The following is a 27,252-nucleotide window of genomic DNA, read 5'->3' on the forward strand; positions in this document are numbered from 1 at the left end:
CAACTTAATTTTCTCGAGAAAAGTCTTTTAAAACTCGAAGAATCTATTGATAAACATTTTTACAGGGCTTATTTTCTACTGTGAAAGTTTGTTTCTTTGAAGGCCAGTCGCGAAATTTACTCACTAGAACAAGGATGTTGCAAGACGTTTAACTCCGTACTTACTGGAAGGCCAACTAAATGATTTCTTAATTCTTTAGACACTACTTACGCATTGATCAGTTAGTATTTTCAATCTCCTATTCACATCTGTCGGAGCATCGATTTTTTGAACCAGTTTCTAAAGCAATCAAGAAAAAAAGTTCACAGATCGCATTATTAAAGTGTTATAAAAATACTTTAAACTTAGATAGTTCCATAAATTAAAACTATTGCAACTAGATCTAATAGCCAAGATAGATATTTCCCAAAGACTCTTATACCAAAAATATGTCCCTTCAGTTAGACATTATCACCACAGTTTTAAAAAAGATAACCTGTAGGTAATGTGAAATGATCACACCGGTTTAAATACAAAACAGACAGTGGCTTTACCTGGATGTCTGGTAAATATTTTGTCCAGAGGGATTGTATATTCTTCTCCTTAAGAATCGACTTGACCCTACGATAAAAGTACGCTTTATTAGGGTGGAAGATAAACGATAATGCTTCAAAAAACAAATTTTCTATGAATGGAAGATACGAGATTAATTTAAAACCATTAATTTGGAAGAATAAAAAGGCGAACATTGACATTTTAGTGTTTTTCTGGGTTAAAGTTGTTAAAATAAAAGATTGCGTGAATTACTTTAGAATTATTTCCAACTAACCGTTTCTCTACTTCATCCGCATGAATGCAACCGCAGTCAGCCAGTCGTTCGACACACGCGGAATGGTACCCCAAAAGGCAGTGCGGGCATTTGATAATATCTGTGTCTTGCAAAAGGCAAAATGGGTTGTGTTGTTCGCAATCAAATGCAATAGGCCCTTGAAAGGAAATATTATTTCAATTTAAAGCGAGATTAAATTTTTAGCATCATGCAAAGTAATTAAGTAGCTTCAAAACTTAGAAAGTATTGACAGATTGATTTTCCAACCGAAATATCTCCCAAGCGCACATACATGTAAAATATCTAAAAAAGGGGGAAACTTAGTATCGAAATGACATAAAAGCAAAATCGAAATTGAATCGAAAGTTTTACAGGCATTAAATTTTAGTTTGGATTTTTTTCGGATTGAATAAATAAAAATTTCACAATGAAGGCCGATTTTCCGAATTCACTTGGGTCCCAATTTATATTATTATAAACAAAGAAAGATAAAACTTACTTACAGATTATCAATAAAGCGTCGTTCAGTTGTTGTGTTTGTTATGTTATAAATTTTTTGTCCAAGTCAATGTTGTGCCACGTTTGTCGTTTTTGTCAGTGTATTTCGAAGGTTTGTCTTTTGGAGAAAATGTTGAAAGTAATATCTTTTTTTCATATCAGTATCAGTCATATCAATTGCTATGAAGTTACTATGAAAAACCTCTGCTCGATGATCTTACCTAACTTGTTTGCAGATGCATCATCCACAATTCTTTGCTCCAAAGCCTCCTTTGAAAAGCTCTTAAATAACTGCCGGAACTCTTCCGCCGGTATCGGTAGACGACCGTGTTCAATCTGAAAAAAGATGGACTAACTAACATACTTGGAATCTTCAAACAAAAACTTGTTTTAACGGGGCAAACGAATTGAATCAGTTTGAAAAAAGAAATTTTTGCAGTCTTACATATTCAATGAACCTCTCCTTTGATAAGATAGTGGCTATTGTACCCAACTTTAAAATGAGCTTCTCTTGATCAACAGACCCGAAAATCAACCAAGAGAGACATTTAGCTAAGTTGACATGATAGACGGGTTCTCTCAGCTCTTTTAGCTCTGCTAAACGACTCCTGTGCCTAAAAAATAAAATAAAGCTAGGTTAATTTAAAACGATTCGCTTTCTCATCTAGGCATGTTGCGAATCTCGAATTTTGGCAGTTCAGGGAATACAGGGTGTCCTGAATAAAAGTACTGTATTATAAATCACAACATCGCAATATAATGCAATAATGATACTCATCAAACACTACAAATGTAAGAAATTTTTTTTAAAGACAACAAAGTAATGAAATCAGTTTGGAAATCATTTTACCTTAGAGATATGTTTTTGGCTCCTAATGCGAGAATTGGCTCTTTCCATCTGACCTTGAACCAACCAACCACATGACCAGTTGACAAGGGATTCAATGATGGTTGCATTGGGCATTGTTTCCTTAGCCAATACCTCCTTTTGAAGAAATAGATTTAAATGTAACAAGTTGATACAATGTTCATATAAATTTGACCATTCATTTAATATGTAATCACCAGAAGAAACAATTTTACGGAAAATAAATGCATTTCATCCTTTAACAACCGTTCCTTAGAATTCGCTAATTTTTCACCTTTTCATTTGAGAAAAAGAGTAACAACTTTTAAACAGAGTTTCTGAAAATTATGAGTAAACAATATACCAACCATTGTTTCTTTAGCCTCGACGTCATGAAACTTTCGAAGTACCTTGTCCAGATCATGGACGGTGGGTTTGTTCTTTTCAACATCTGGCGAAACAAAGGGCAAGTCCAGCGGCCACCAAGACGGTTTGATATCATCCGACCATGTCAAACGTGTAGCGGTAGATTCTGGTAATTTTAATAAAATTATGAATACAAATTTTTTGATAATAATGCCAGTCCTACTGAAGCTAAAAATTATGAGAATTCTACTTCATATAAATATTCTCGATTTTCACTATGATCAATAATTTCATCTTAAATGTTTATAATATTGAAATTGTTGCTGATTAAAGCAAATCGATAATTCACATTGATAAAGGAGATCAAATAAATACCACAATCGAATTTCACGATCTCTCGGACGAGCTTTCTTTTCTTGAGCATCCCTAAGCTCTCGTAATCTAGAGGCAAATCAAGAGCGAATTCTTTCCCAACATCTTCACAAGTTTCTTCTTCTAATGAGAGAATAGGAAAATCTATGGAATGATAGTCAAACTTTACTTATGTTTCAGTAAGATATTGCAATGAAATATAATCAAAATCCTGAATAATAAAGATAGTCAAATAAAATGAATGAAATGGTTAAAAAACTAGCCTTCTTCAATGGGCATTGCTTTTACGGCATCTTTGAACTTTTCAATGACAACGGGGTCGTTGATGAAGCTTTCAAGTCCTTTCACTGAGCCTGCAACGTAATAAGTAAGAGAATTTGAAAAAAACACACTAATTTAAAAGCTTTTCCAATGCATTTTTGTATTATAACGCTGACGATACCACCCTTTACCGTCACTGTAAACTCAAGGACTTGCAGGAAACCATCAAGGATATGGAGAAGGATGTTGAGAACCTTCAGTCGTGGTCAAAAGACAGTAACCTACTATTTAATAGTGACAAACTACAACTCATCATTTTTCATTCTCAACGCTTGAGGAATTTTCCAAAAAATCAAAGCCAACTATTCCGCTGCTCTGGCCGATCAATCGAGCACAAAACCTACGTTAAATTGCTTGGTGTCTATCTTGATCATAACTTAACATGGTCAACACATATCAACGAAATCATCAAATCCTCTCAAGGAACATTACGAGCACTACGAAAATTCAGTCGCTTTACTCCATTTCATGTTCGCAAGACTCTGGCTGAAACGATGATATTATCCAAGCTTAACTACAGCAATGTTGTCTATGCGCAAATTCCAAAGTACCAAGTAGAACGTCTTCAAAAGATCCAAAAAATTGCAGCTGGGTACGTGCTTTCTCGATTCGCTACTTTAAATGACGTAATTCAACTAAAATGGCTACCAGTCAAAGAGTACATCGAACTTAACACCGCTAAAATTGTTCACAAGTCACGTCGAGATAAAAATCATCCCAGTTATCAAATGTCGAATTCTCTAACCCTAGTAAGAAGCTTCGCTGTACACTCAAAGAACCAATGATCAAAGTTGTTAATGATGGTACATTTCAATGTCAAGCTCGTTGGTATGATGATCTGCCAGAAAACATAAAATCTTTAAAGACTCTAGAAGAATTTAATAAAGAAGCTAAAAAATATTATTTTCATAAAGCATTAGCCAGGGTTTTATCCCTGTGATTATAATTAGCATTATAAATATTTTGTTACTTTAATTATTTATGTATTTTACGGTATAAATATTTTTTTTTCTTTACTGACTTATTAATCTTACAGCCTTTTGTTTACCGTCCATGTTTTCTTGACTTCCAGCAGGCCTAGCTCTATACCTATATCTCATCCTTAATTCAATCTCTTGCCAGTCCTGTGTCTTTAGCATTCTTTAATTAGATTTTAAATCAATATAAAAATTTTACTATATTTAATAATTTAATAATTTATATCTTTTGCATTTTCATTTTTATAATTCTTAGTTTAGACGGAAGAACAATTTTGTAAAAATTGAAGTCGAATAAATTTTAAATAAAAAAAAAAAAAAATATAACAGGCTTATTATTAAAGGCTTAAAATGTTGTTGTTGCTCTTGGCTACAAATTTAAAAAATGGCAAATTGGCATGAAAACCAATTCATGATTTAGTCAACACTTCCTCATGATCATTATTGACGGATGATAATATTGTGGATATTTACATTCTGCATTTATTTTCCTATCGTGTGCGGAATACCAAAAACTGCAAACTGGCATCTTCGCGAGGGTCCCAGCTTCCTTCATCTGAAAAAGATAAAAAAACGTATTATCTCCTTTGTGATTAATCGCTTATTCTACTCGGAATCTTAAGGTCAGTGTTAATAGCAGCAATACAAAAATTATATATACTGTACATTTCTTGAAATTGTGTTGATTTTATCAATTTCCTTTGCCCGACGTTGGTTTGGATCCTCTATGTATTCTATCTGTAGATGAGAATAACGTTGCGGATCTCAAAAAGCCGAACATAGAGTGAACTGAAATATTTCTCATGATAAAATACAGAAAATATGATTTGTAATTTGTATGAAAACGCCAGTTTGTTTAAACCATTCTTTAATTTCTCACAAAGATATTTGAAAAATGGAGAGGGTTAATCAAATTCAGAATTTTTTGAGTAAAGAACAGACAGAAAAATTGCTTACATTTTTCTTCCATCCTGGTCCATTTCTACCTTTAATTTTTCTCACAATTTTCACAACAGATGCATGTGCAGATGTATTACTGTAAAATGAACTAATGTCTAATTAGAAAAGGGGAAATAATTTCCTTCTTGCTAAAATATTTCACATACTTTGTTTCCTATAAAAAGTATCATTTTCTATTTTCTTTATAAGCACATTTATTTTGCATTAAAATATGTTTCTTAGATTTAAATATTCTTATAAAAAAGCGTTTCTCTTTTTATAATTAGTTTATAATTGGTCTGCAGTGATTTCTCACACATGCATATAAGAGTTGATTTGTGTCATTTTTCTATTCATTCTTGAGAATACTTCATAGAGACAAGATGTATGTTTTCTTGAGAGGATGCAACAAATTTAATACACTTTTTTATTTTTGTTAATACACTTTACACTTGCACACACCACACTGATGATCACACACCTCATATGTTTTCTTTTGGCTATTTTCACCAGCTCACACATGTGGCCAATTTGGTAAGTTTCTTTTGCCACTCCTCTTTTTGCAACCTTTTTGCATGGCCACATTTTTGTTTTTGTTTTGCTTTTTGTTCTCCCGTCAGCTCACCAGTCCAGTGTTGAGGCACAGCACTTCCAGTGTTGAGGCACAGCACTGGACTTAGGTTAGGGTAGATATTTTTAGTCTATCTTTCACTTTTACTTTATACTATTACATCATATAATTATACAATGAATTTGATAATAGTGTTTTGTCTTAAGACTTGTCTTTCTCTGAGCCATCTTTGGCTAGTACTACACTAGCCTCAGAACTTAGAAAATTTCTGTTTTGTTTTTTGTTTTTCTAGTCCTTATGTTTGTCATTTTTTACTTTTCTAGTTTGAACCTTCTGATATCAATAAAGATAGTTGACATGCTACCGATATTTTGATTGTTCCAAACCATTCCCCGCTCGTGTGCAGTCTGACACGGCACAATTACTAGATTCCATAATTCCTTGTTGACTTTATCTTAGATCTGATTCAAAAAGAACTCTTTGGATAATATGTATACAACATGTTAGCTTTTATCAAGACTAATTTATTGATTGACAAGGAATAAATAACTACAAATAATACAAATGAATAAAAATAACGTTTTAGATTTAGATAAAGTGAAAATTGAAGCATGGGATGATATGTTTTTCTATCATCTAAATTTTAAAGTTTTGTTTCATTTATTTTATTTCTTCATAAAGAAAACCCCACTATTCTGAGTAGCTTAAAAATATTCTCTGTAGATTTTGTACACTGTACTGTCATAACACAAAAACTTTTTCTAAAAGTAAAGGGTTGGTAAATTTATAAATGGAGGGGCAGAGACAGACAAATATTTGTCATCATTCCATTATGTGAATCAGGCAACAACCAGACATTCCACATTGAACTGTTCTTTTTCATATACTGGTATTTTGTTGTAGCATTACAGCAACAATATAATCCACACAGATTCACACGTTCTATCAATCTTCAAAAAGAAATATTTCTGGGATAATGTTATTAGTCTCCAGAGGCGTAAATGCGTGACATCAACAGTGGACAAAAATGTTTAAAATATAACACGATCCTCCTTTTCTTGATGCTAATTGGATTCATTCACTCAATGCCAACAGTCTATTTAACAATACAATAGACACATTTTCAAGAGAATTAAAAGATTTTTTCTTTTCAATCTTCCTGGACTGGTTTTATTGATGTCGGTTTGTACAAAAGGTTTGTAGAACCTAGCAACTTCTTTTTTCCATGGTGATTATAAGTTAAATTTGGCATCTTTGAGTATTATCTAAAATATTTGTAAGAGTAGCATAACAATTATATTATTTAACAGTGAGTGGACCTTGAAAAAAAGCACACTGCATAGTTTTTATAATTATGAGAGTTGGTTGTTCTAGAGTTGAAAAATTATACGTTAGAAACTCTCTAAAAAGTAAACCCTTTATGGCTTATCCCCTTGTCCAAAATTTCAAATCAAAAAGACTTGCTGATTCAGAATTGAATGGTTTGAAGAATTGACAAACTTCTGAACACCCCCTATCAGTCCACAGTTTTCTGGGTGGTTTAAACCACGAACCACGCTATGCTATTTGAACTGAATGTTATTTGAACTGAAAGCTATTTGAGCTGAAATCTATTTTTCTTTTCAAAGAAAAAAATTGTAAAAACCAAAGGAACAAACAAAAAAACACTGGCAAATTCATTTTATATAAACATCTATTAATTTAGACTTTTTCAAACCCCTTCTCTTACAGGGTTGCAGTCAAATATTGAGTTTTAAAACTCAATTCAATTATTTTGACTGTATAACGGCAACGAAAAAGTGCTTGAAATTTTCACTGGGTTGTATGAGAATTTGAAGACCACACACACCCCCTACCCAAACATAGGGGGGTGAAAATGCTATCTGTCTATTCTGAACCATTATATCTATTGTTAGCTTGCTTTATGGATTCTGCTGGAAATCACTTTTACAACCACAGCTATATTTAGCTACAGACAGATTATTTATCCTGTGTGTACTGGGTAAGGGCAAAGTAATCATGCTCAATGCTGTAAAGAGACAGCTAGGATGAAGCCTCTGAATCTAGAGACACCAAGTTTTCAGAGCAATCAATTTGGAACTGAATATTTCAAAATTAAAAAAACACTTATACACTTTATTGCCACATTTTCCCAATACATCCCATTCCATACTAAGGGACCCTGACAGGAAATGTCTAGTGTCGAATGAGAAAACAATCTACCACTGGTGAATCCAATCACTGGACAGGTCGTAAATCAATTGTCCCAGAGTCAGAGGGTTGTGACAAAATCCTTAAGAAAAGTTTAGTGTCAAGATATTTGGCATTATACTGTGAGATCGGGTATCTTTCATCAATGGAGGCTAACATGCATAGCCCTCAAATGAATGACCTGGCTGCTGGTCATTAAAAATACAAAGTTAAATAAAAACAAAATGCTAGAGCAGAGCTGCGAGCGAAGCTGCATAGTTAATTTTTTTTGAAATTTTGCTGCTTTGATTGGTCAGTCATTTTAATGGCTATGCAAGTTTCCCTCTACTGATGCAAGTTACCCGACTTCACATCAGGGTAACACACCAAACAAACACCTGACAGTTTTGTTCAGTGTAGAATAGATGTCAATTGATTTCGCTCGTTGATGATCCATTGACAATTGCTAATCATTTCAAGGAAGAAGACTCGATTGCTTATCGATTGATTGTTATTGGGCTGAAAAATGATATTATTGATCACAATCGATCTCGATAGCCATAGTGTGCAGAGGGGTCCAGCCCCCAGCATTTTTCAGGGGTGGCTAAGGAAAATAGCTCCTGGCTAAATTCTAGAAACATAGCCCCCACCTTCACAAAGCAAAATATCAAAGAAACTTTTCATAAAAATTTTCAATAAAATTATTGCGGCGCAGGCAAAAAAAATTTCAAGAGGGCTAAATCCTTCCCAAAAGCAAAATTTTTAAACATATTTTAAAATACATGTAACCTATCATCTCTGCCCCCAGTTCTATTACACAATACTTAGCCCCCTTAGCAAGGCGGTCATTGAAAAATTGTTCTATTCACGTAACCCGACTGCATCATATTTTCCGCTGATTTTCCGGCGCAGAGATGCGGAAAAAAATCCGGGAAAAACAATTTTCTGACGCTCGCATCACCACCCGACCCTGAATGACTGATGTGATTTAAAAAAACCCAGTAATTTTTTCAATTGCCCGTCCGCCCGCATTCATTTTTAACACCTGTTGCGACTTGAACAGAGCATTTTTTCGATGACCACCGAAGCTAGCCCTCAGTATTTTTTGAAAAATCAATCAAGCAAAAATGGTTTAGCCCCTACCACCGTTTGGCAAACGATATCATCCACCAAATCCTCTCTTATTTTCACCCTATTTTCTACTTTCCTATCTACTATCCTGATTTTCTGACTTTCTGTAGTGTTTCTAACTGTTTTCTAAGTATTTTCCTGAAATTTGCCCGTATATACTGGTGAAATAGGTCTCTGAACTGGCTCGAACCACCAAATGCAAGCAACCTTGGTTTACAAACCCTATGCCTAACCGCTTGTGCCAATGATTAATGAATGGCAATGAGACACGGCAAAAAGTTGTCATTCACAAATACTTACCTATAGCGTGTAATTTACGGCCTTATATTGTGACTCTTGAGCTCCAATCCTAACCCAAACTGATGATAACTGAACCCCCGTCTAGGCCGTCTCTGCAGATTTTTTTTCCAGTGGTGGTTGGAAATTCCAATGAAAATCCATGTACTTTCGCAAAATGCATCGGAAATTCCACTTTTTTTTGCCGTTTCTAATTCAATTGCCTTGGAAATTCATACATTTCCTTCTCTCACCTTGGAAATTTTGCACACTTTTGCCTCGGAATGAAATCCCATATCATGTCGCCCAGAGCCAGAGCAGTTTCAAACAAATTCTGGAATGGCCCAATTGATTGATGAAGAAAAAAACAGTCCATCAATGATCAAATCTTGAATACTCAATACTTTAGAATTGGCCCAATTAATTGTGGGAATCAATCCATATCCAATTAATTTATTTCAATTAATTGCAATAGATAAAAAATTGCCATTCCATTCGGTCCATTCTATTCGATTCGCTTGTATTTCCACTCGCTAGAATTCCACTCGCTACACTTCTACCATTTTTACTGCGTGCCAAGATTACGGCAGCCGAGAAGGCGATCCCAGCAAGCAATGTTTCCCTTGGGCTTAGCCGTGGGCTTCATGGAAATTCGAAGCAAAGTTTCCCTGAGCAAACTTTTATTTATACGAAGGTGGTGTAAGTGGTAATGATAATTTGATATCTATTTCCTTGTTATTTCCTGGTCTTACTTTACTCTCCATTAAAGATCAATGGCTGAAAGAGGCCCCAAAAATTCGAAATTTGGCAATAATAAGGGTTGTTTGTAATTGTGGCGCCGCAGGCAAAAAAATTTGGTGTAAGAAAGGTCAAACAGCTTATAAGATATTCTAAAAAGGAGAAAGTTAGTTCGCATAAGACCACAAAAACCACAGCGAGCAGTTTCGATCAATCTCTCATTTTGGGGGTGAGCATCCTCTTTAACCCCTGGTGGATACACAACACTTCTCTTGCTTTGACTTTTCGCAATTCAATGTTGATAGTAGCTTTGAAAAAAATCGTAAAATAAAACGAAACGCCGCAGGCGAAAATAATTTACATTGCACTTATAGAAGGCGCTTAAAACGTGTCAAAGGGCGCAAAATCGCCCAACTAAACATCAAAAAGAATTTTGGCGCCCCCTTGAAAAGCTTTTTTGGCGCCCCTCTCAGGTCTTTCTGGGTGGTGCACTGCACACCCTGCACCCCCTGCCAGGCCGCCACTGATCCCTGCCATTACGGAAGGCCACATATGTAACCCATTGGAACGTCGTCTCATAGCCTTACCAGTCAGATGAGGGTCTCGGTATTCATAGTATGTCTGAGATAGCAAAAATTGAATTTAACAACTCATTGACTGTAAGTAGAGAGTTGACTGAGAATATTATTGAACAAAAGAAAGAGCTACCAGGAACTGAAACCAGCTTAAGATTAAGGAAAAGGAAAAAGGAAAAAGAAGGCACGAAAGAAGGAAACTCTTAACGACATCCGAGCTGAAATGACACTAGAGGAAAAGAAAGCAAACGACTTAGCACAAGTTAAGGGAGCTCCCAACTGGCTGACAGCAAAACCTTTGTAGAGCGAGCAACTCGTACTAACGAAACGTGGATTTTTTGACTCGATTGCAATTCGTTAGAGATGGCAGCTTAAACAGCTTCCCAGTCTATGTGCTTGTGGAAAGAGATTCTCAGTCGAGCATGCATTGTCGTGCCCAAAGGGAGGTTTCGTGTATCAACGCCAAAACGAAATTAGAGACACAATTGCTTTCCTACTGAATGATGTCACAAGCGACGTGACAATTGAACCTCAGCTGGAGCCCATTACTGGTGAACTTCTTGTGTCAGGCGCTATAAAGGAGGATGGAGCAAGGGCTGACATTAGTGCTAGGGGGTTCTTTATTCCAGAAACCAGCCATCTTCTAGATTATTAGGTATTGTTGGTTTATGTAGCGATATTGAGCATTCATGTTTAATGCTACTTAAATATATATATAGATAAAGTTTCAAAAAGAGCCTTCCATGTGTTATGTTTGTCGAATGGAAAATTGAATATTAAAGCATCCTTTTCTTTATAGGGGCCCCTTTATACCATTTTTTGCACATCAGCTGATCCTCGCAAGAAGCCTTTTCGGGAAGCTTACAGTGAACTTGGCAAATTAAGAGATTTTTTCAACAAGCCTTTCCTCTGTTTGACAGTTACAGCAAATAAGAAAACCAAATTTGGAATCCAGAAGATATTGTCCTTGAGTCAGTTTGATACAATAGAGGTATCGCCAGACAAACTTAATGCAAAATTAATTCTTGAAGACGTTGGATATGAACTAATGCCAGTGTTTCAAACAATGTCAAACATCCTAAAACGTGAGACAAAAGACTTTGACAAAGCTATTATTTACTGTAGAAGCATAGATAAAGCAAAAGAGATCCGAAAGTATTTTGCTCAGACATTTCGAGACTTTGATAACCCCTTGCCCTTTGCTATATACCATGCAATGTTGTCAAGGAAGCGTAGAGAGGCTGTTATGGAAGAGTTCGTTAAAGTAAATGGCTCAATACATCTTATCATTGGCACCTGTACCATTGGCATGGGTATCAGCATCCCAGACATCAGGACTATTATATTTTATGGTGTTCCCTCCGACATGGAAAGTTTTGTGCAAGGTATGGGACGAGCTGGATGGGATGGCAAAGAATGCGAGTGCGTGCTATTTGTGCGAGTATGTGACCATGCACTTGCCAAGGAGGACAAGTATCTAAAGAATTATATTTCAAACAAAACTGAATGTAGGAGGAAAATAATGTTGTTGACTTTCTCTCATCACCCATTGTCTCGAGAGATAATGCATGATTGTTGTGACACATGTCAGCAAAATTGTTGCTGTGCTACTTGTCAACTACCTCTTCCAACTAACTCTGCACCAAAGATTGACAAAAGAAATTGATGAAAAAGTGAGATGTATCATCAGCACAAAGGACCTCTACTAGACTATAATGATATAAATGAATCTGATTGCATTTTCTCAATTGAAAAGGTAACAAGCACAATACCAATTCAAGTTATAAATGAAATATGCGAAAAATGTGGCTGTATCTTTTATTTAGAATTCGTGAAAGATAACTTTGAGCTATTTGATGACAAAATACAATTAATTGTTCCTGGCATAGTGCATGATGTGTTTCAGGATTTTGACATTCAAGACGGTTACTTCGAACAAGAACTGGAAGTCTGTGCAAGTATTATGCCCTTCCATGAAATGATAGATTTAAATGCTGAGACTCAAAAACCTGTCAGTGATGATGACTTTTATGATGATTGGTTATTTGAGCTATAACAAAATGGTGCGAGAACCTGAGAACCTGTTGTGTTGAAATAATATTCATTATACTTCAATGGAACTCAAATGAAAGGAATAAGTAGTTGAGGATATTATTTTTCAAGTCTCTGTATTTTTGTGTTTAAAGTTTTCGTGTTTCTCTCAAGTTTTTTCGTTGTGAAGTTGTATAGCTTTAAACTTTAGTGTGTATGTATTATATATGGAGCAATTTAATGTTTTCTCATGACATGCCACATTGTTTCTCTTTCAAACAACAACTGAGCTAACTACTAGTTTGAAAAAATACAAGTGTGAAAAAACTTAAAATTTCTGTTAATAAAAATATAAATATGAAATATATACCTTATAGGTTGTAATTTATCATATAATAGCAATAATCCTAGATTTCCTCACAAGATTTTTCTCGCTTTCCTTGGAGTTGGGCTTCATGAGGCAAAGCTGAAATCTTTTCTGATTGTGCACATTTTTACTTTATTCTGGAAAGTTTATCTAATGAGAATGTTATTTTATTGGCAGACTACATTTCAGAATTTAAGGGGTCGAAAAAGTGATAATAGTTGATGCACAAGAATTTATGATGAAATCTTAAAATCAATGCAACTATTGTATAATACTAATGAATCATTTACATTTTGTAAATTGAAAACATTGCAAGTCCATTTGTTTGGGTCGGCGAGTGTAGTAAAAAACCTTGTGCTCGAAACGAAAAAAGACCAAATTAATTAAGACAGTTTTTCTGTACAGATTATCCATTTTCTATATTCAGGTGTTTCAACTGTTCGGCATTTTGCCCCTTACGAAAAACCAACTAAATTGGTTCCTTGGTCACACAAATTCTACTGCCTTGGGTCACCAGAGGATGACCAAACTGCTGATCGAGAATCCCTCGAGAATACAAAGAATATTTGGTTAATTGTGGACTTGGATTACAAAAAATCAAGTAAACTGATAAAAATGCTTCGCATATTGAATTCCTAGATCACTTGAGCACAACATTCCCTCTAAGGACTCAAGATGGTGCTATGATGTTAAAAAGGTGCACAGTCGGAGGATGTTTAATCGCCCATTGGAAAAAATCCCGCCTGGATATTCGATCCACTATTTAAGAGAAACGCTTGGATCAAATACCACTATTTATGTGACACCTTTGAACTCTACCATCGTTGAAACTGCCCAGGCTTAAACAGGTGAAAGTAACGTAATGTACTTGCAAAATGTTCCAAGTGTAACAACGAAATTGAGCTCCACAATTTTGCTACTCATATACAATCCTGCTCTCAGGAAACAAACAATAACAAAGAACAATATCCACTTGTCCTGGGACGACAAAGATGTATTACAGACTTAAAGGACATGTATTTCCAGATAAAAATGAAGCCGACCTGTCAACGGTATTAGACTAATGTGATGGTGACATGGAGCAAGCAATTAAACAATTTCTGAAAGATGTGGAACCTGCTAACATATCGTTAAAATCATTCCAAGAAAGTCTTGAAAACCGCCGAAGACCACAACCTCAACATTTTGTGGTAAATCGAGAAAAGTTGTGGTTATCCATTTTAAGACAATGGCGAGATGTTAGACAAGGAGTTGGTCAGAAATTTTTCTGAGGTATGATATTACCAAGTTATCGAACAAAAATTTTGTTAAGTGTTTTTCTGTTACATCAGTTCACAGAGCAAATTTATGCAACTTTTGTTGTTCATAATTGAATGACCCTTTTCATTTTATAAAAATCCTATTGTCTCATGGAGAGCCTAAACATTGACCCTGTGTAGGTCTAAAATAAAAAGATATGAGAAGTATTTGCAAAACAGTTTGCAATGTATATTCAAATACAAATTTTAGTGAAGATATGTAATATCTGCCATTTTAGAAAAAAGAAAAGTATTGATATATAAATAACTCAAACTGATAAAAACGAAAAGAAGTTAAGAATATTTTTGTCAATTATGTATATTTACGATTTTTTTGGTATTTTTGATATTTGAATCATTCCGAAACAGAGGGTAATTTAGCAAAAAGTAACCTGAGATCAGATTGTGGTTGTTTTCTGCCCACCACGCTGAAGCTCTAAAGGGATGGGTGAAAACATACAATCTGACGAATATGTAATCTCGAAATCGTAAGGACCGCGTTCGTCTAAAAGGACTGGGGATGACAACAAAATTGCGTGATTGTGTTTATGAATAGGGCGCCGTATCAGTTTTTGACTTTCTGGCGCACAACAAGATTCTTGTTGTAAAATTTTCCGCGGGAGGACTATTTTCCTCAGATGTATAATTTTCAAGTGCCTTCAGAGGTTTACCGTGCACGTAAGAAAATTATGAACAGCTGTTATCAGGTTAGCAAAAAGTTAATCCAAATGAAGATAGAAGAAAAGTAATTGTGGAGAAACAATGAATTGCAAAAAACTTTTTTGATAAACACACTTCCATACAATCAATTACACAAGTTCATCAAAATACATACAAAGTGGGGACTAATACAAAAGCAAACACATCAAATACATCAAAAAACATACAAACACAACCCGAAGTCCCAGACTTGTGACTGGCATAGTGACTTTCCACGTGTTTAAGAGCTCACACTCAGTCGCCTTCAGAAAACATAACAGAAAAGATAAGATAACTATATATTTCACCGTGGATGATCATAAAGAAACAATTTACACTGACCTTCTAAAGCTAAAACTATGTACTGTGTTACATTTAAAAATTTATTTTTTAAGGTAGCTAAAGTTATAATTAGTTAGAATTCTGCTATTGATATAAAATGGTTTGGATGACTCACGGGGACCCTTAAAGTGAATGATCCTAAGTGCATTGTTCTGGAGTTTTTCTAACTTGTCAAAGGAAGTGATCTTGATATGACCTAGGGTTTGTATAAAGTAGCTGACGTGGGATTCAAAAAGAGCATGATACACATATAGGAGGGTTTTGTAGTCTAGATGTGGCCCAATTTACTAAGCATACTAACTGCTCTTGAGAGTTTCAAAGTAGTCTTAGAAAGTTGGGGGTCCCAGTCCAGGTTTTCGTCAATAGTAACACCTAAATAACTTACTGTTCTTGAAAGTTCAACCTTCTGTCCGCTCAGTCTGAAGTTTAGCTTTTTTGTAACGTTTTTGGATTTCGACTTGAATAGAATAAGTTCTGTTTTGGAGGCATTCAGGCAGATTTTGTTTGCTCTGAGCCAATGAACCAGTTGAGTTAGATCTTTATTTACACTGGCATTTAGATTTTTTTAACGATTTGTCTCTGCAGACCCGGCTGGTGTCATCAGCAAAGTGAATGGTTGTACGGTTGTTGATAGCTTTGTGGAGGTCATTGATATATATTATAAAAAAGAGGGGACCTACAACTGATCCTTGGGAGACTCCATGTTTTTGGTCAATAGAATTTGATAACGTGTTTTGTATGAGAGTACTATAGGTTCGATTGCTGAGGTAGGAAGAAATAAGATCAAAAGGTTTACCTCTGACGCCATAATGACCAAGTTTATGAAGAAAGAATACTGTGAAGTACAGTATCAAATGCTTTCTTGAGATCTATAAAAATACCTGCTGCAAATTCTTTATTATGAAGGGCATCTCTCACTAACTCAGAGAGAGCAATTATTGCATGATTTGTGCTGTGATGCTCTCTGAATACAAATTGGTTTTTGAAAAAAAAATTATGCCGGGTAAGGAAATCAGAGAGTCTGAAATAGATGAGTTTCTCAAATAATTTGTCGATGTTGGACAAAAGAGAAATTGGTATGTAGTTACCAACATCTAATGTTATGGGAATAGTCCCATATTATATGACGTCATACAATGATATGGTAATTTACAGTTAACGCAAATTAAGTTTTTATTACTGCTCTTTTTGTTTTTCTAGTTCAATTTTAATTGCATTTTTTGTCTTAGATATTTTTAACAGTTAATGTATTCCCCTAGGAAATTAGAAATTTTGTGGCCTCAGAAGCGACTCCGTTTTTGTTCATTTGCTTTTTGATAATCACGGTGTAAAGAGCTGTGTTAGAGAGAAGACCTCTATGTTGAGAATTTTTGTAGTAAATCTCTATGTCGAGATAAAAGTGTTTTTCTCCTCGAAGTTACAGAGGCATTGTGAAGTTTATGTCGAATACTAAATTGTTTTATTTGGAGTATGTGTTTGCTATAGTGCACGCTGGAATCGCTTTTAGTAAGTTTATTTTCACGTTATTTTCTTAGTATTTTCTAGAATATCTACTGCTCGTGTGCTTCTTTCATCCTGTGGTGTTTGCTTGTTTCTCGCTTCTTTTCGTCTTCGTCAGCCTGGTCCTGTAGCTTTTTCTGTGATTTGGGTCATGTTTTTCTGAGTGTCTTATATTATGGTCTTGCGCTACAGGACCCTTAGTTCAATATTTTAATATTTTTCATTTTTATAATTTTTCTCCTTTTGTATCTTATTTTAGCTAAAAGTCGAAATACCAGTAAAGGCAAACTTTAAGACGTGTGCACATTCTCCAACAGTAAAAGCGAAAGTGCTACCATGTCCTCCAATTCGCCCTTGCAAAAGGTGTTACGCGATAAAAGAAGTGCCGAACGTTCCTTTAACAAACAGTACGACATCGTAATCGAGGGGCTTGCTGATGATGACGAATCTTACTTAGATGGTGAATTGAAGCTGCTCAACACCGATTTCGAAAATCTAAAGATTACCCACGGCAAAGTCCAGTCATTTAGTGAAGGAGACGAATATGACGCAAATGAACTTTGGTTCGACATTATCCAGGACAAAATGACTGTTCTAAAAGGAGATATTCGTCTCTGGAAACGCAATCTCAAGGACCTGAAGGAACCGGTAGCCGGTAGAGAACGTTCCCTCATCCCAGAAGTATCTTCAGTTCTTCAGCCCAAAAATTCGTCATTCCTAAACGACATTGCAACTGACAACATATCTAATGAGGAAGAAACAACTTCGAGTAAAAACCATCAAGCTGCTCGACAACAAAGTTCAAACGAAACCTTAGATCAATCATCCACCATTTTGGTCCCAAAGAATCAGAATAGTGCTATCAACGAGACTTTATGTAGATTATTGGAGCAACAGGGAGCGCCAGACGTAACGATTGACAAATTTGACGGCAATCCTCTTGAATACAAGTACTTCATCGCCACGTTTATGGAGGCTGTTGATAGCAAGGTCTGCACTGATAGAGGACGACTACTTCGACTCAATCAACATCTTGAAGGAGAGCCAAAGGAGCTTGTTCGACACTGCATCCAAGAACCGCCATCTCTCGGCTATTGCCACGCATTACAACTCCTCAAGGACGAGTACGGTGATCCCTACAGAGTTTTTGTTGCATACAGACAAGAACTAGAACAATTACCTGCAGTCAATCCTAATGATGGAGCAGCATTCCGAAAGTTCTATGGTCACCTCCTAAAATGTAAAACCAGTATGACATCTAAAGACTACATTCAAGCTTTAGACTCACCCGAATTTCTTCGTACCTTACAATTAAAGCTACCTTCCAGGATCCAAGATAGATGGAATCGTACTGCTATGCGTATTCGAGATTCATACAACATCATTCCGAGCTTTGATGATTTCACAAACTTTGTAAAAGACGAAATGAAACTCGTAAATGATCCAATGTTTTCACGTGAAGCTGCAGGTCCAGTATCCTACGATAGAGCTTCACGATCAGACGCTTCAAGAAGACGAGGAGGCTTCCGATCAAATGCCACTGGAGTAGATAAAGACCAACCAACACCTAGCTGTCCAATGTGCAAGTCTACACAACATGATCTCGACGACTGCAGAGAGTTTCTGCAGCTCGATTCCGAAAACCGTAAGAAGTACGTCTTCAATCATCGCCTTTGTTTCTGCTGTTTACAACCGAATCACACTGCCAGAGAATGCAGATCAAAGAAAACGTGCAAGGTTTGTCGCATGTCCCATCCAACTTCACTGCATGCTCCACGAAGAAGATTTCCTCCACCTACTGCAACTCCTCAACCAAACGTTTCTCCGACTCCTCCACCAAACGTTCCTCCGACTCTTCCACCAAGAACTGACGATAAAATTGATAATGTTGAACAGTCGTTTAGTAATAAATGTACAGATATTCACGAGAACTCTGTATCCGTGTCCGTTGTTCCAGTCTGGTTGTATCACTCAAGCAACCCGACCAAGAAGGTATCCACTTATGCTCTCCTCGACAGTTGTAGTCAAGGTTCATTCATCACTGAGGATATTATGAACGATTTAAACTTGAATGGAATCTCTACTACGATTACAATTAAAACTTTGAATAATGAAGCATCAGAACCATCATTTGCTGTAAACGGTCTGGTTGCTCAACCATATTTCGAAGTTGATGGATGCAAGAACGTCACCTTACCAAAACTCTTCTCCAGAAAGAATCTACCAACTGAGCCAGGAGAGATTCCTACCAGATGTTCCTTGGCGAAATACACTTATCTTAAAGATCTTCTTCAGTACGTACCTGTCAATGCATCCAATCTTCAGTTCGGCATCCTCATCGGAGTCAATTGTGTTCGAGCACTTGAGCCATTAGAAGTAGTAAATTCAGAGGGTAATGGACCATACGCATACAAGACACGACTTGGTTGGTGCATTACTGGGCCAAAAAGCTGTCGACAGAATGGGACTATCAACTGCAGACGTACCTCAATCACCTCGTCCACAAAGATCAAAGAGGAATCCTTGAAAGATATGATGATTCAAATGTACCAACAAGACTTCGTTGAACCAGACCAACACCAAGCTAGCCTTTCAGTAGAAGATAGACGATTCCTACATACAATGGATACTGGTACAAAGTTACAGGATTCGCACTACATTTTACCAGTTCCATTTCGTTCAGAAGATTTATCATTACCAAACAATCGGTCCCAAGCCTTCAATCGAGCAATGTGGCTAAAGAAAAAGTTAGAAAGACGTGATCAGTTCCGTGATGACTACGTAAAGTTCATGCAGGAGCTCCTGTCGAAAGAGTATGTCGTCAAGTGCGAAAAACCTCCAACCGTAGGTAAAGTCTGGTACGTACCGCACCACGGCGTATACCACCCGCAAAAACCAGAAAAGATACGGGTGGTCTTTGATTGCAGCGCTTCATTCGTTGGCCGATGTCTTAACAAGGAGATACTACAAGGTCCAGATTTGATTAATTCGCTTGTTGGTGTTCTTTGTCGATTTCGTAGCAACCATGTCGCATTCATGGGTGATATCGAGAAAATGTATTATCAAGTACGTCTACCTGAAGAGCATCAAGATTTCTTCCGAATCCTCTGGTGGCCCAACGGTGATACAAATCAGAAATTGCAAGAATATCGAATGACAGTCCATCTCCAGGGTTGTATATCTTCACCATCATGTGCAAACTATGCCCTCAAACGTACAGCCGAAGACAACAAAGCAGATTTCGATGTCAAAGTCGTTCAAATGGTCAAAAGAGATTTCTACGTCGATGATTTCCTCAGCTCCGAAGTTGACGAGAAATCTGCATCAAAAGCTATCAATGATGTAAAGGCTCTGTGCAAACGTGGAGGCTTCAACTTGTTGAAATTCGTAAGCAATAGTCGTGTCGTTATGAACAACATTGACAACACAGAGCTGGCAAAGAGTGTCAAGGATCTCGATTTATCGAACGACGAACTCCCATGTGAAAGAGCTCTTGGAGTCACATGGTTTGTAGATGACGACACAATCGGTTTCAAGATCTCCTTCAAAGAAAAGCCACCGACACGAAGAGGTATATTGGCCACGATTTCGTCGATCTACGATCCGTTGGGTCTTGCCAGCCCTTTCCTTTTGGTGGGAAGGTTGATCCTTCAACAGCTTGTGAAGGATCATTATCAATGGGATGAAGAAATTCCAAACGAAAAGCGAATTGCTTGGGAACGTTGGAAAGAAGACCTCCAAAATCTACGATCAAGAGTGCCACGATGCTTCAAACCATTCAACTTTGGTGAGATCGTTTATTTTTCCCTCCATACCTTCTGTGATGCGTCTGATGTGGGATACGGAGTAGCATCTTACCTTCGTCTTGAAAACACCAACGGGGATGCTACAGTCAACCTTGCCATGGGAAAGTCGAGAGTTGCCCCTATTAAATATGTGACCACTCCTAGAATGGAGCTTACAGCCGCCGTCTTGGCAGTTCGTATTGCGAACATTTTGCTTAAAGAGTTTACCTTCCCAGATTTAGAAACCTTCTTCTGGACTGACAGCAAGGCAGTACTTGGGTACATCTCAAATGAAGCCAGACGATTTCATACGTTTGTAGCAAACAGGACACAGATGATTCGTGACAGCAGTGACATCAAAGATTGGTTCCATGTCAACACTGACGAGACACCAGCAGATGATGCATCCAGAGGTTTATCAACATCAGATTACGATAAAGTCCATCGTTGGTTTCTTGGCCCTCGATTCTTGAAGCTTCCCAAAAGTGAATGGCCAATTGGAACCGAAAAGTTCGACATTGCATTGGATGACCCAGAAGTTAGGCTCAACGTCATGAAAACAAAAGTTGCAACTCCTAACGATTCTATCACAAATCTACTCAATCGGGTATCGTCATGGTTTAAAATCAAGCGAATCATTGCCATCATCCTCATCTGGCACCAAAAGAAGCCAAAACCTCTGACCACTGATATTATCCAAGCTGCTGAGCTAAAGATTATCAAACATCATCAACAAACACATTTCTATCACGAGATTCAACAGCTTATAAAAGGGAAAGGAGTCAACAGAACGTCAAATTTATCAAACCTCAAGCCGTTCGTCGACACTCATGGCACCGTACGAGTTGGTGGCAGATTGAAACAAAGTACAATCGAGTTTAACATCAAGCATCCAATAATCATCTCAAACAAAGGTCCATTGGCGTCATTGATCATCAGATGGTATCACCAGAGAACAAATCATTGTGGTCGCATCATCACTATCAACAGCATCCGAACCGCTGGATTTTGGATCATTCACTGCACGTCCCTTGTCAAGAGTGCTATCTTCAAGTGTGTTACATGCAGAAAGATACGCTGGAAGCCCTCGATCCAACAGATGTCAGACCTACCTGAGGATCGCATTGCCGAATCTGCGCCATTTACCTATTCTGGTGTCGACGTATTTGGACCATTCACTATCAAGGACGGACGTAAGCGCCCTAAACGTTACGGGCTTTTGTTCACGTGCTGTTCAAGTCGAGCAATCCATCTGGAGAGTATTCACACACTCGAAACAGATTCGTTTATCCAAGGATTAAGAAGATTGATCTCGAGAAGGGGCAATGTGAGAGTTCTTCGTTCCGACCGAGGTACGAATTTTGTCGGAGCCGACAACGAATTGCAAGCCTTATTCAGTCAAATGGACCACGATCGAATTCAATCGTTTATGCAAATCAACGGAGGAGATTGGCTCGTCTGGAAATTTAACCCACCAAAATCAAGCCACATGGGTGGAGTCTGGGAAAGACAAATCCGCAGCGTACGTTCCATCTTATGCAACCTCATGGATCATCATGGAGATTGTGTTGACGATGAATCGTTTAGGACCTTCCTCTGTGAAGCTGAATGTACTGTCAACTCGAGACCGTTAACCTACGACAGCATTGGAGATCCACAGAGTCCAATCCCAATCAGCCCAATCACTTTGTTGACTGGAAAAAGCCAGCTCGTACTACCTCCTCCAGGGAATTTCACCTCGAGCACCACTATGTACTGCAGACAGAGATGGAGACGAGTTCAACATCTAGCGAACGAATTCTGGACACGCTGGCGCAAAGAATATCTCAACACCCTCCAAGAACGACGCAAATGGCCATCAACCAGACGAAATCTGAGTATCGGTGATGTAGTCTTGTTGAAAGATGGTGATCTCTTCCGTAATAACTGGAACATGGGAATCGTTCTGTCGACAAAACAAAGCGCTGACGGTCTTGTTCGTTCTTGTACGTTGAAAACGAGATCAGGAATATTTGAGCGACCGATTCACAAATTAGTCCTATTACTTGAATCCGAGTAGAAAGGTCCGATCCCAGCCGTGGGAGCCTTACTGATTGAAATATTCGGAAAAAGATTGTGTTTATCTTTTTGGAGAGCCATGTTATGGGAATAGTCCCATATTATATGACGTCATACAATGATATGGTAATTTACAGTTAACGCAAATTAAGTTTTTATTACTGCTCTTTTTGTTTTTCTAGTTCAATTTTAATTGCATTTTTTGTCTTAGATATTTTTAACAGTTAATGTATTCCCCTAGGAAATTAGAAATTTTGTGGCCTCAGAAGCGACTCCGTTTTTGTTCATTTGCTTTTTGATAATCACGGTGTAAAGAGCTGTGTTAGAGAGAAGACCTCTATGTTGAGAATTTTTGTAGTAAATCTCTATGTCGAGATAAAAGTGTTTTTCTCCTCGAAGTTACAGAGGCATTGTGAAGTTTATGTCAAATACTAAATTGTTTTATTTGGAGTATGTGTTTGCTATAGTGCACGCTGGAATCGCTTTTAGTAAGTTTATTTTCACGTTATTTTCTTAGTATTTTCTAGAATATCTACTGCTCGTGTGCTTCTTTCATCCTGTGGTGTTTGCTTGTTTCTCGCTTCTTTTCGTCTTCGTCAGCCTGGTCCTGTAGCTTTTTCTGTGATTTGGGTCATGTTTTTCTGAGTGTCTTATATTATGGTCTTGCGCTACAGGACCCTTAGTTCAATATTTTAATATTTTTCATTTTTATAATTTTTCTCCTTTTGTATCTTATTTTAGCTAAAAGTCGAAATACCAGTAAAGGCAAACTTTAAGACGTGTGCACATTCTCCAACATCTAACTTTGAAGCTTTCTTATGAAGAGGTTTAATGGATGCTTTTTTTAGACAGTCTGGGTAAGTTCCAGACTGAAGGTATTCGTTGAAGATATTAACAATAATGTCAGACGCTATAGGACTAATAATTTTCAAGAAGTAGGTAGGAATACTGCAAGGGCCAATTGCCTTTTTATCTTCAAGTTGATTGATAAGTTTAAAGATGACATCAGGAGAAGTTGGATGAAAAAATACATAGACTCAGGGATTGGTGCACCAAGAAAATCAGTAAAGTCTTTTGGTGTAATAGGAATTTCAGCTTTGTTTTTTTCAGCAATGGAACCATAGTACTCATTGAAGGCTTCAGCTATTTCATCATCTTTGCAGAGTTTGTTTTGATAATAAGTTTTGGACTCAGGTCAGATTTAGATTTATTATTGGTTACTTCATGGATTGGTTTTATGATCTTTGAAGTATTCTTTGTAGTACTCATTTTTACTTTGTCTGATTGTTTTCAAGAGAATTATTTTGCTATTTTTTGTAGATTTTGTGTTTTTCTTGTTTTAGGGCAGGTGTTCTAGAAATTAGGATGTCTCTTGTATTGATGGATTTGAGTATTCCTGGTGTTATCCAGGGTTTACGTGCCACTGAGTATTTATTTTTGAATGACTTGACTGGTGCATGCCTGTCAATTATTTCAGTTGTTTTGTTGATAAATAGATGTAGTTTTTCTCCACCATTTTTTTCCCAAGGAGTGTCAGAAAATTCATTACAAAAATTATCCCGGTTGAAGTTTCCAAAATCCCTTTTGAAAATTTCATTTTTTTGTATTTCCCTTGTTTTATATTTCCAGTTGAATATGGCGATAACTGGGGTAGGTGGCCAGATATTGAGGTGATAATGTTACCAGATTGGACAATCTTTTTAAGACTGTTGGTTAAAATATTGCCAATGAGGGTTTTACTGTGGGGAGTAATTCTTGTTGGGCCAGAGATAAGAGGCTTGAGACAATTTGAATAATTAGTATTTAGAAATTTGCCAGGTCCATCATGCGATTCGTGTTTTAATAAGTCTATGTTGAAATCTCCCATGCTGAACGCTTGCTTATTTTCATGTGAGATTTTATCTAGTAGTTTGGTGTATAAGATATTAAATTCCTCAATATCCATCCTGGGGTGACGGTAGATTACCACGACAATAAAGTTTTTACTTTCATTTATCACCTCAATAGCTGTAGATTCAAGTTCTAAATCTTTGTTTAGTTCTAGATCAGGTCTGGGTATATAGTGGAAATTTTCCCAGATGTAGAGTCGAGTGCCTCTTGGTTGGGGTATCAAGTGGTTTATACCCTTTGAGATCCCTATAAAGTTGTCACAGTTTTTTATGAGTGTTCTGAGTTCTTCCATATGTAGGTTTATAGAAGCAATGTTCAGATGCATTAGAGATTGAGGGTTGTTTACTTTGAGATTATTAATTTCACTAAGTGTTTGATAAAACGAAGATACGTGCGGATCATTAAGCTCGTCATTTTGGAGGACTGTGTCAATGTCTTTTAAAAATTGTAGGTTAATATTATCATCAAGGTCAAACAATTTAATATCAGATATAGGCTTACCTTGGGTTATGAGCTTTAGTTCTTCATCGGATGATTTTTCGAAAGGTGTTTCTGATGGTTTTTGGCAACTGGTTTCTTACAGAGGCCACATGGGAACTTGACTGGCATAGGGGTAAAGTACAGCTTAGGTGGGGTGGACTCAAGACGCAGGAGAAAGTTTATGGAACTTGGAACAAGGGTGACTCTGAGAGGTAATTCACAACAGACTTGCAAGCCTTATAAGTAAAACAACAAGGCAAAAAAGGCTAAAAGAGGGCTTTTGTCGCTCATCTAGCAGTAGGGGGAGAGAAATGTTATAAATATGAAATATATAGCTAGAATTTTTCTACAGTTTGGAATTTCGTGTTTGAGTCCTCGATTCTTCCGGTTAGAGTCGGTTAGAGATAAATAAGTCTGTACTCCATTTGGTCATCTTTGTTCATTAACTGTTGTCTACGTTTGAGGGCAGCATTTCTCCGACGGGTGGTTCCTTTAGAAAATTGCTGTGAAACCAAAAGATTACCATTTCTACTGTTCTTATTTTGCCTAATTATTGTCGAAAGTATTTCATTGGAGTCCTTCCAGGAGAGAAACTTGACACTGATGGATGGATGAGAGTTCATGTTCTGGACAGTGATTCTCCTGTCAAGTTTAAAATTTCTGTGACCTCTTTCCACTACATTCTTGAAGAAATATATGCCGAGGTTTGGACAGTGGTGGTTGTCAGCTGCGATAAGGACGTAAATTTTTTGTTCGCATCGGCTTCAATTCGATTATCAAATTTGATGTTTCTGAAAATGAGCGTTGAGCGTAGGTTTCTGTCAATCTGTTCTTCCTGATCACCTTCTAACGATTTGATTTTATTGTCAAGTTTCTGAGATAATTCAGTGAGCTTGTTATCAATTTTAATGCCAACAGTTGGGTAGTAAAATGAACTGAGTTAATGATGAAATTAACTCACACTTTATGGAAAAAGAGAAAATAATTTTGTTTACATTTTTTGTTAGATTTGTATATTTCTAGTTGATAATAGTTCTTATAGAAAATATGAAAAACATACAATTTATACTTTATTTCATTTATAAGCATGTTCTTAACAGAGTTAAATGCTTATAGAAAAAAACGTTTACACTTTTTTGACACATATATATTGAGCTGATTTCTTTTTTCAGTCAATCTTATGTGAGACTTAGAATTTGTTTGCACACACTCACACACTGACTTGTCTTATGTTGGTTCTTTGGCCTTATTTCACCTCACACATGTGGCCAATTTGGTAAGTTTTATTCAGCCACTCCTTCTTTTCTTTTCTGTTTGCATGGCCACATTTTGTTTTGTTTGCCTCATCAGCTCACCAGTCCAGTGTTAAGGCACAAGTTAGGATAAGTTTTTCATAATTTTTCTTAAATCTATTTTGATAGCTTGATATAGCCATTCATATTTCCCAGATGCCTTCTTACAGGATCTGGACATTTTGTCATGTTTTTGGACTTAGTCATTGTTTCATTCTAGCCTTAGAGCTTAGTTATTTTTATTTATTTTTTTCTAGTTACTTATGCTTGTCTTAATTTCTCTTTAAAGTTTGAACACATCTCTTGTGAAGCAAAGATATCTTTGAAATGATCTAAACTTCTTCGAGTTACAAACATTCCCTCCTAGTGTGCAGTCTGGCACCGCAACAGGGGTGGTTGTTGATTGGGTTGTTGTTGTTAGTGTCAATCAGATTTTGAAGGTTGTTGACCTTTGTTGTCAGATCCAGGATCTTTTTATCGTGATCTGTCCTGATTTCTTCTATTTTGCTTTCAATAAATTCTTTGAGACTACCAAGTTTCTCTTCCAGAGATTTTGTAATTGTTGAAGTAATGTCTTGTGAAATGTTTTTTATGATGTTGAGTTTGAGTGTATCAAAATCCATTGTTGCCATTGTCAGTTGGTTGTTGGGTGCAAAATGATATCAAAAAAGAGTTGACTATAGATTGAAGAATGATTTTATCAAGTTTTAAGAATCTTTTTAGTGACGATTGAGTAGATTTATTATGATTTGTGTTGGTGTTTGGTTATTTTTGCTTCCTACAGCTTCTGCACATTTGCACGACTCGGCTACCATTTTGCGAAAAAAATGTAGAAAATAGAACCGACCAGCAGCTTCCAAACAAATAACAGACACTACAACAAAATACAGTACCGAAGGCT

General features: G+C 36.7%; 1 protein-coding gene and 1 long non-coding RNA gene across 2 annotated transcripts; one reads left to right on the forward strand and one right to left on the reverse strand.

Annotated features, from left to right (window-relative positions):
• Positions 1-210: 210 nt before the first annotated feature.
• LOC136818019 (uncharacterized) lies at positions 211-854 on the reverse strand. Its single transcript, XR_010848183.1, has 3 exons — positions 809-854; positions 534-600; positions 211-279 (listed from the first exon to the last, which is right to left on the reverse strand). It is a non-coding gene; the product is annotated as an uncharacterized lncRNA (long non-coding RNA).
• Positions 855-17,431: 16,577 nt separating this feature from the next.
• Positions 17,432-22,690, forward strand: LOC136818008 (uncharacterized). Its single transcript, XM_067074376.1, has one exon. It carries the CDS (start codon positions 17,432-17,434, stop codon positions 22,688-22,690), a length of 5,259 nt encoding a protein of 1,752 aa, XP_066930477.1.
• Positions 22,691-27,252: the final 4,562 nt, after the last annotated feature.

Source organism: Clytia hemisphaerica, unplaced genomic scaffold (assembly GCF_902728285.1).
Source record: "Clytia hemisphaerica strain Z4C2 unplaced genomic scaffold, Clytia hemisphaerica genome assembly, whole genome shotgun sequence".
NCBI lineage: Eukaryota > Metazoa > Cnidaria > Hydrozoa > Leptothecata > Clytiidae > Clytia > Clytia hemisphaerica.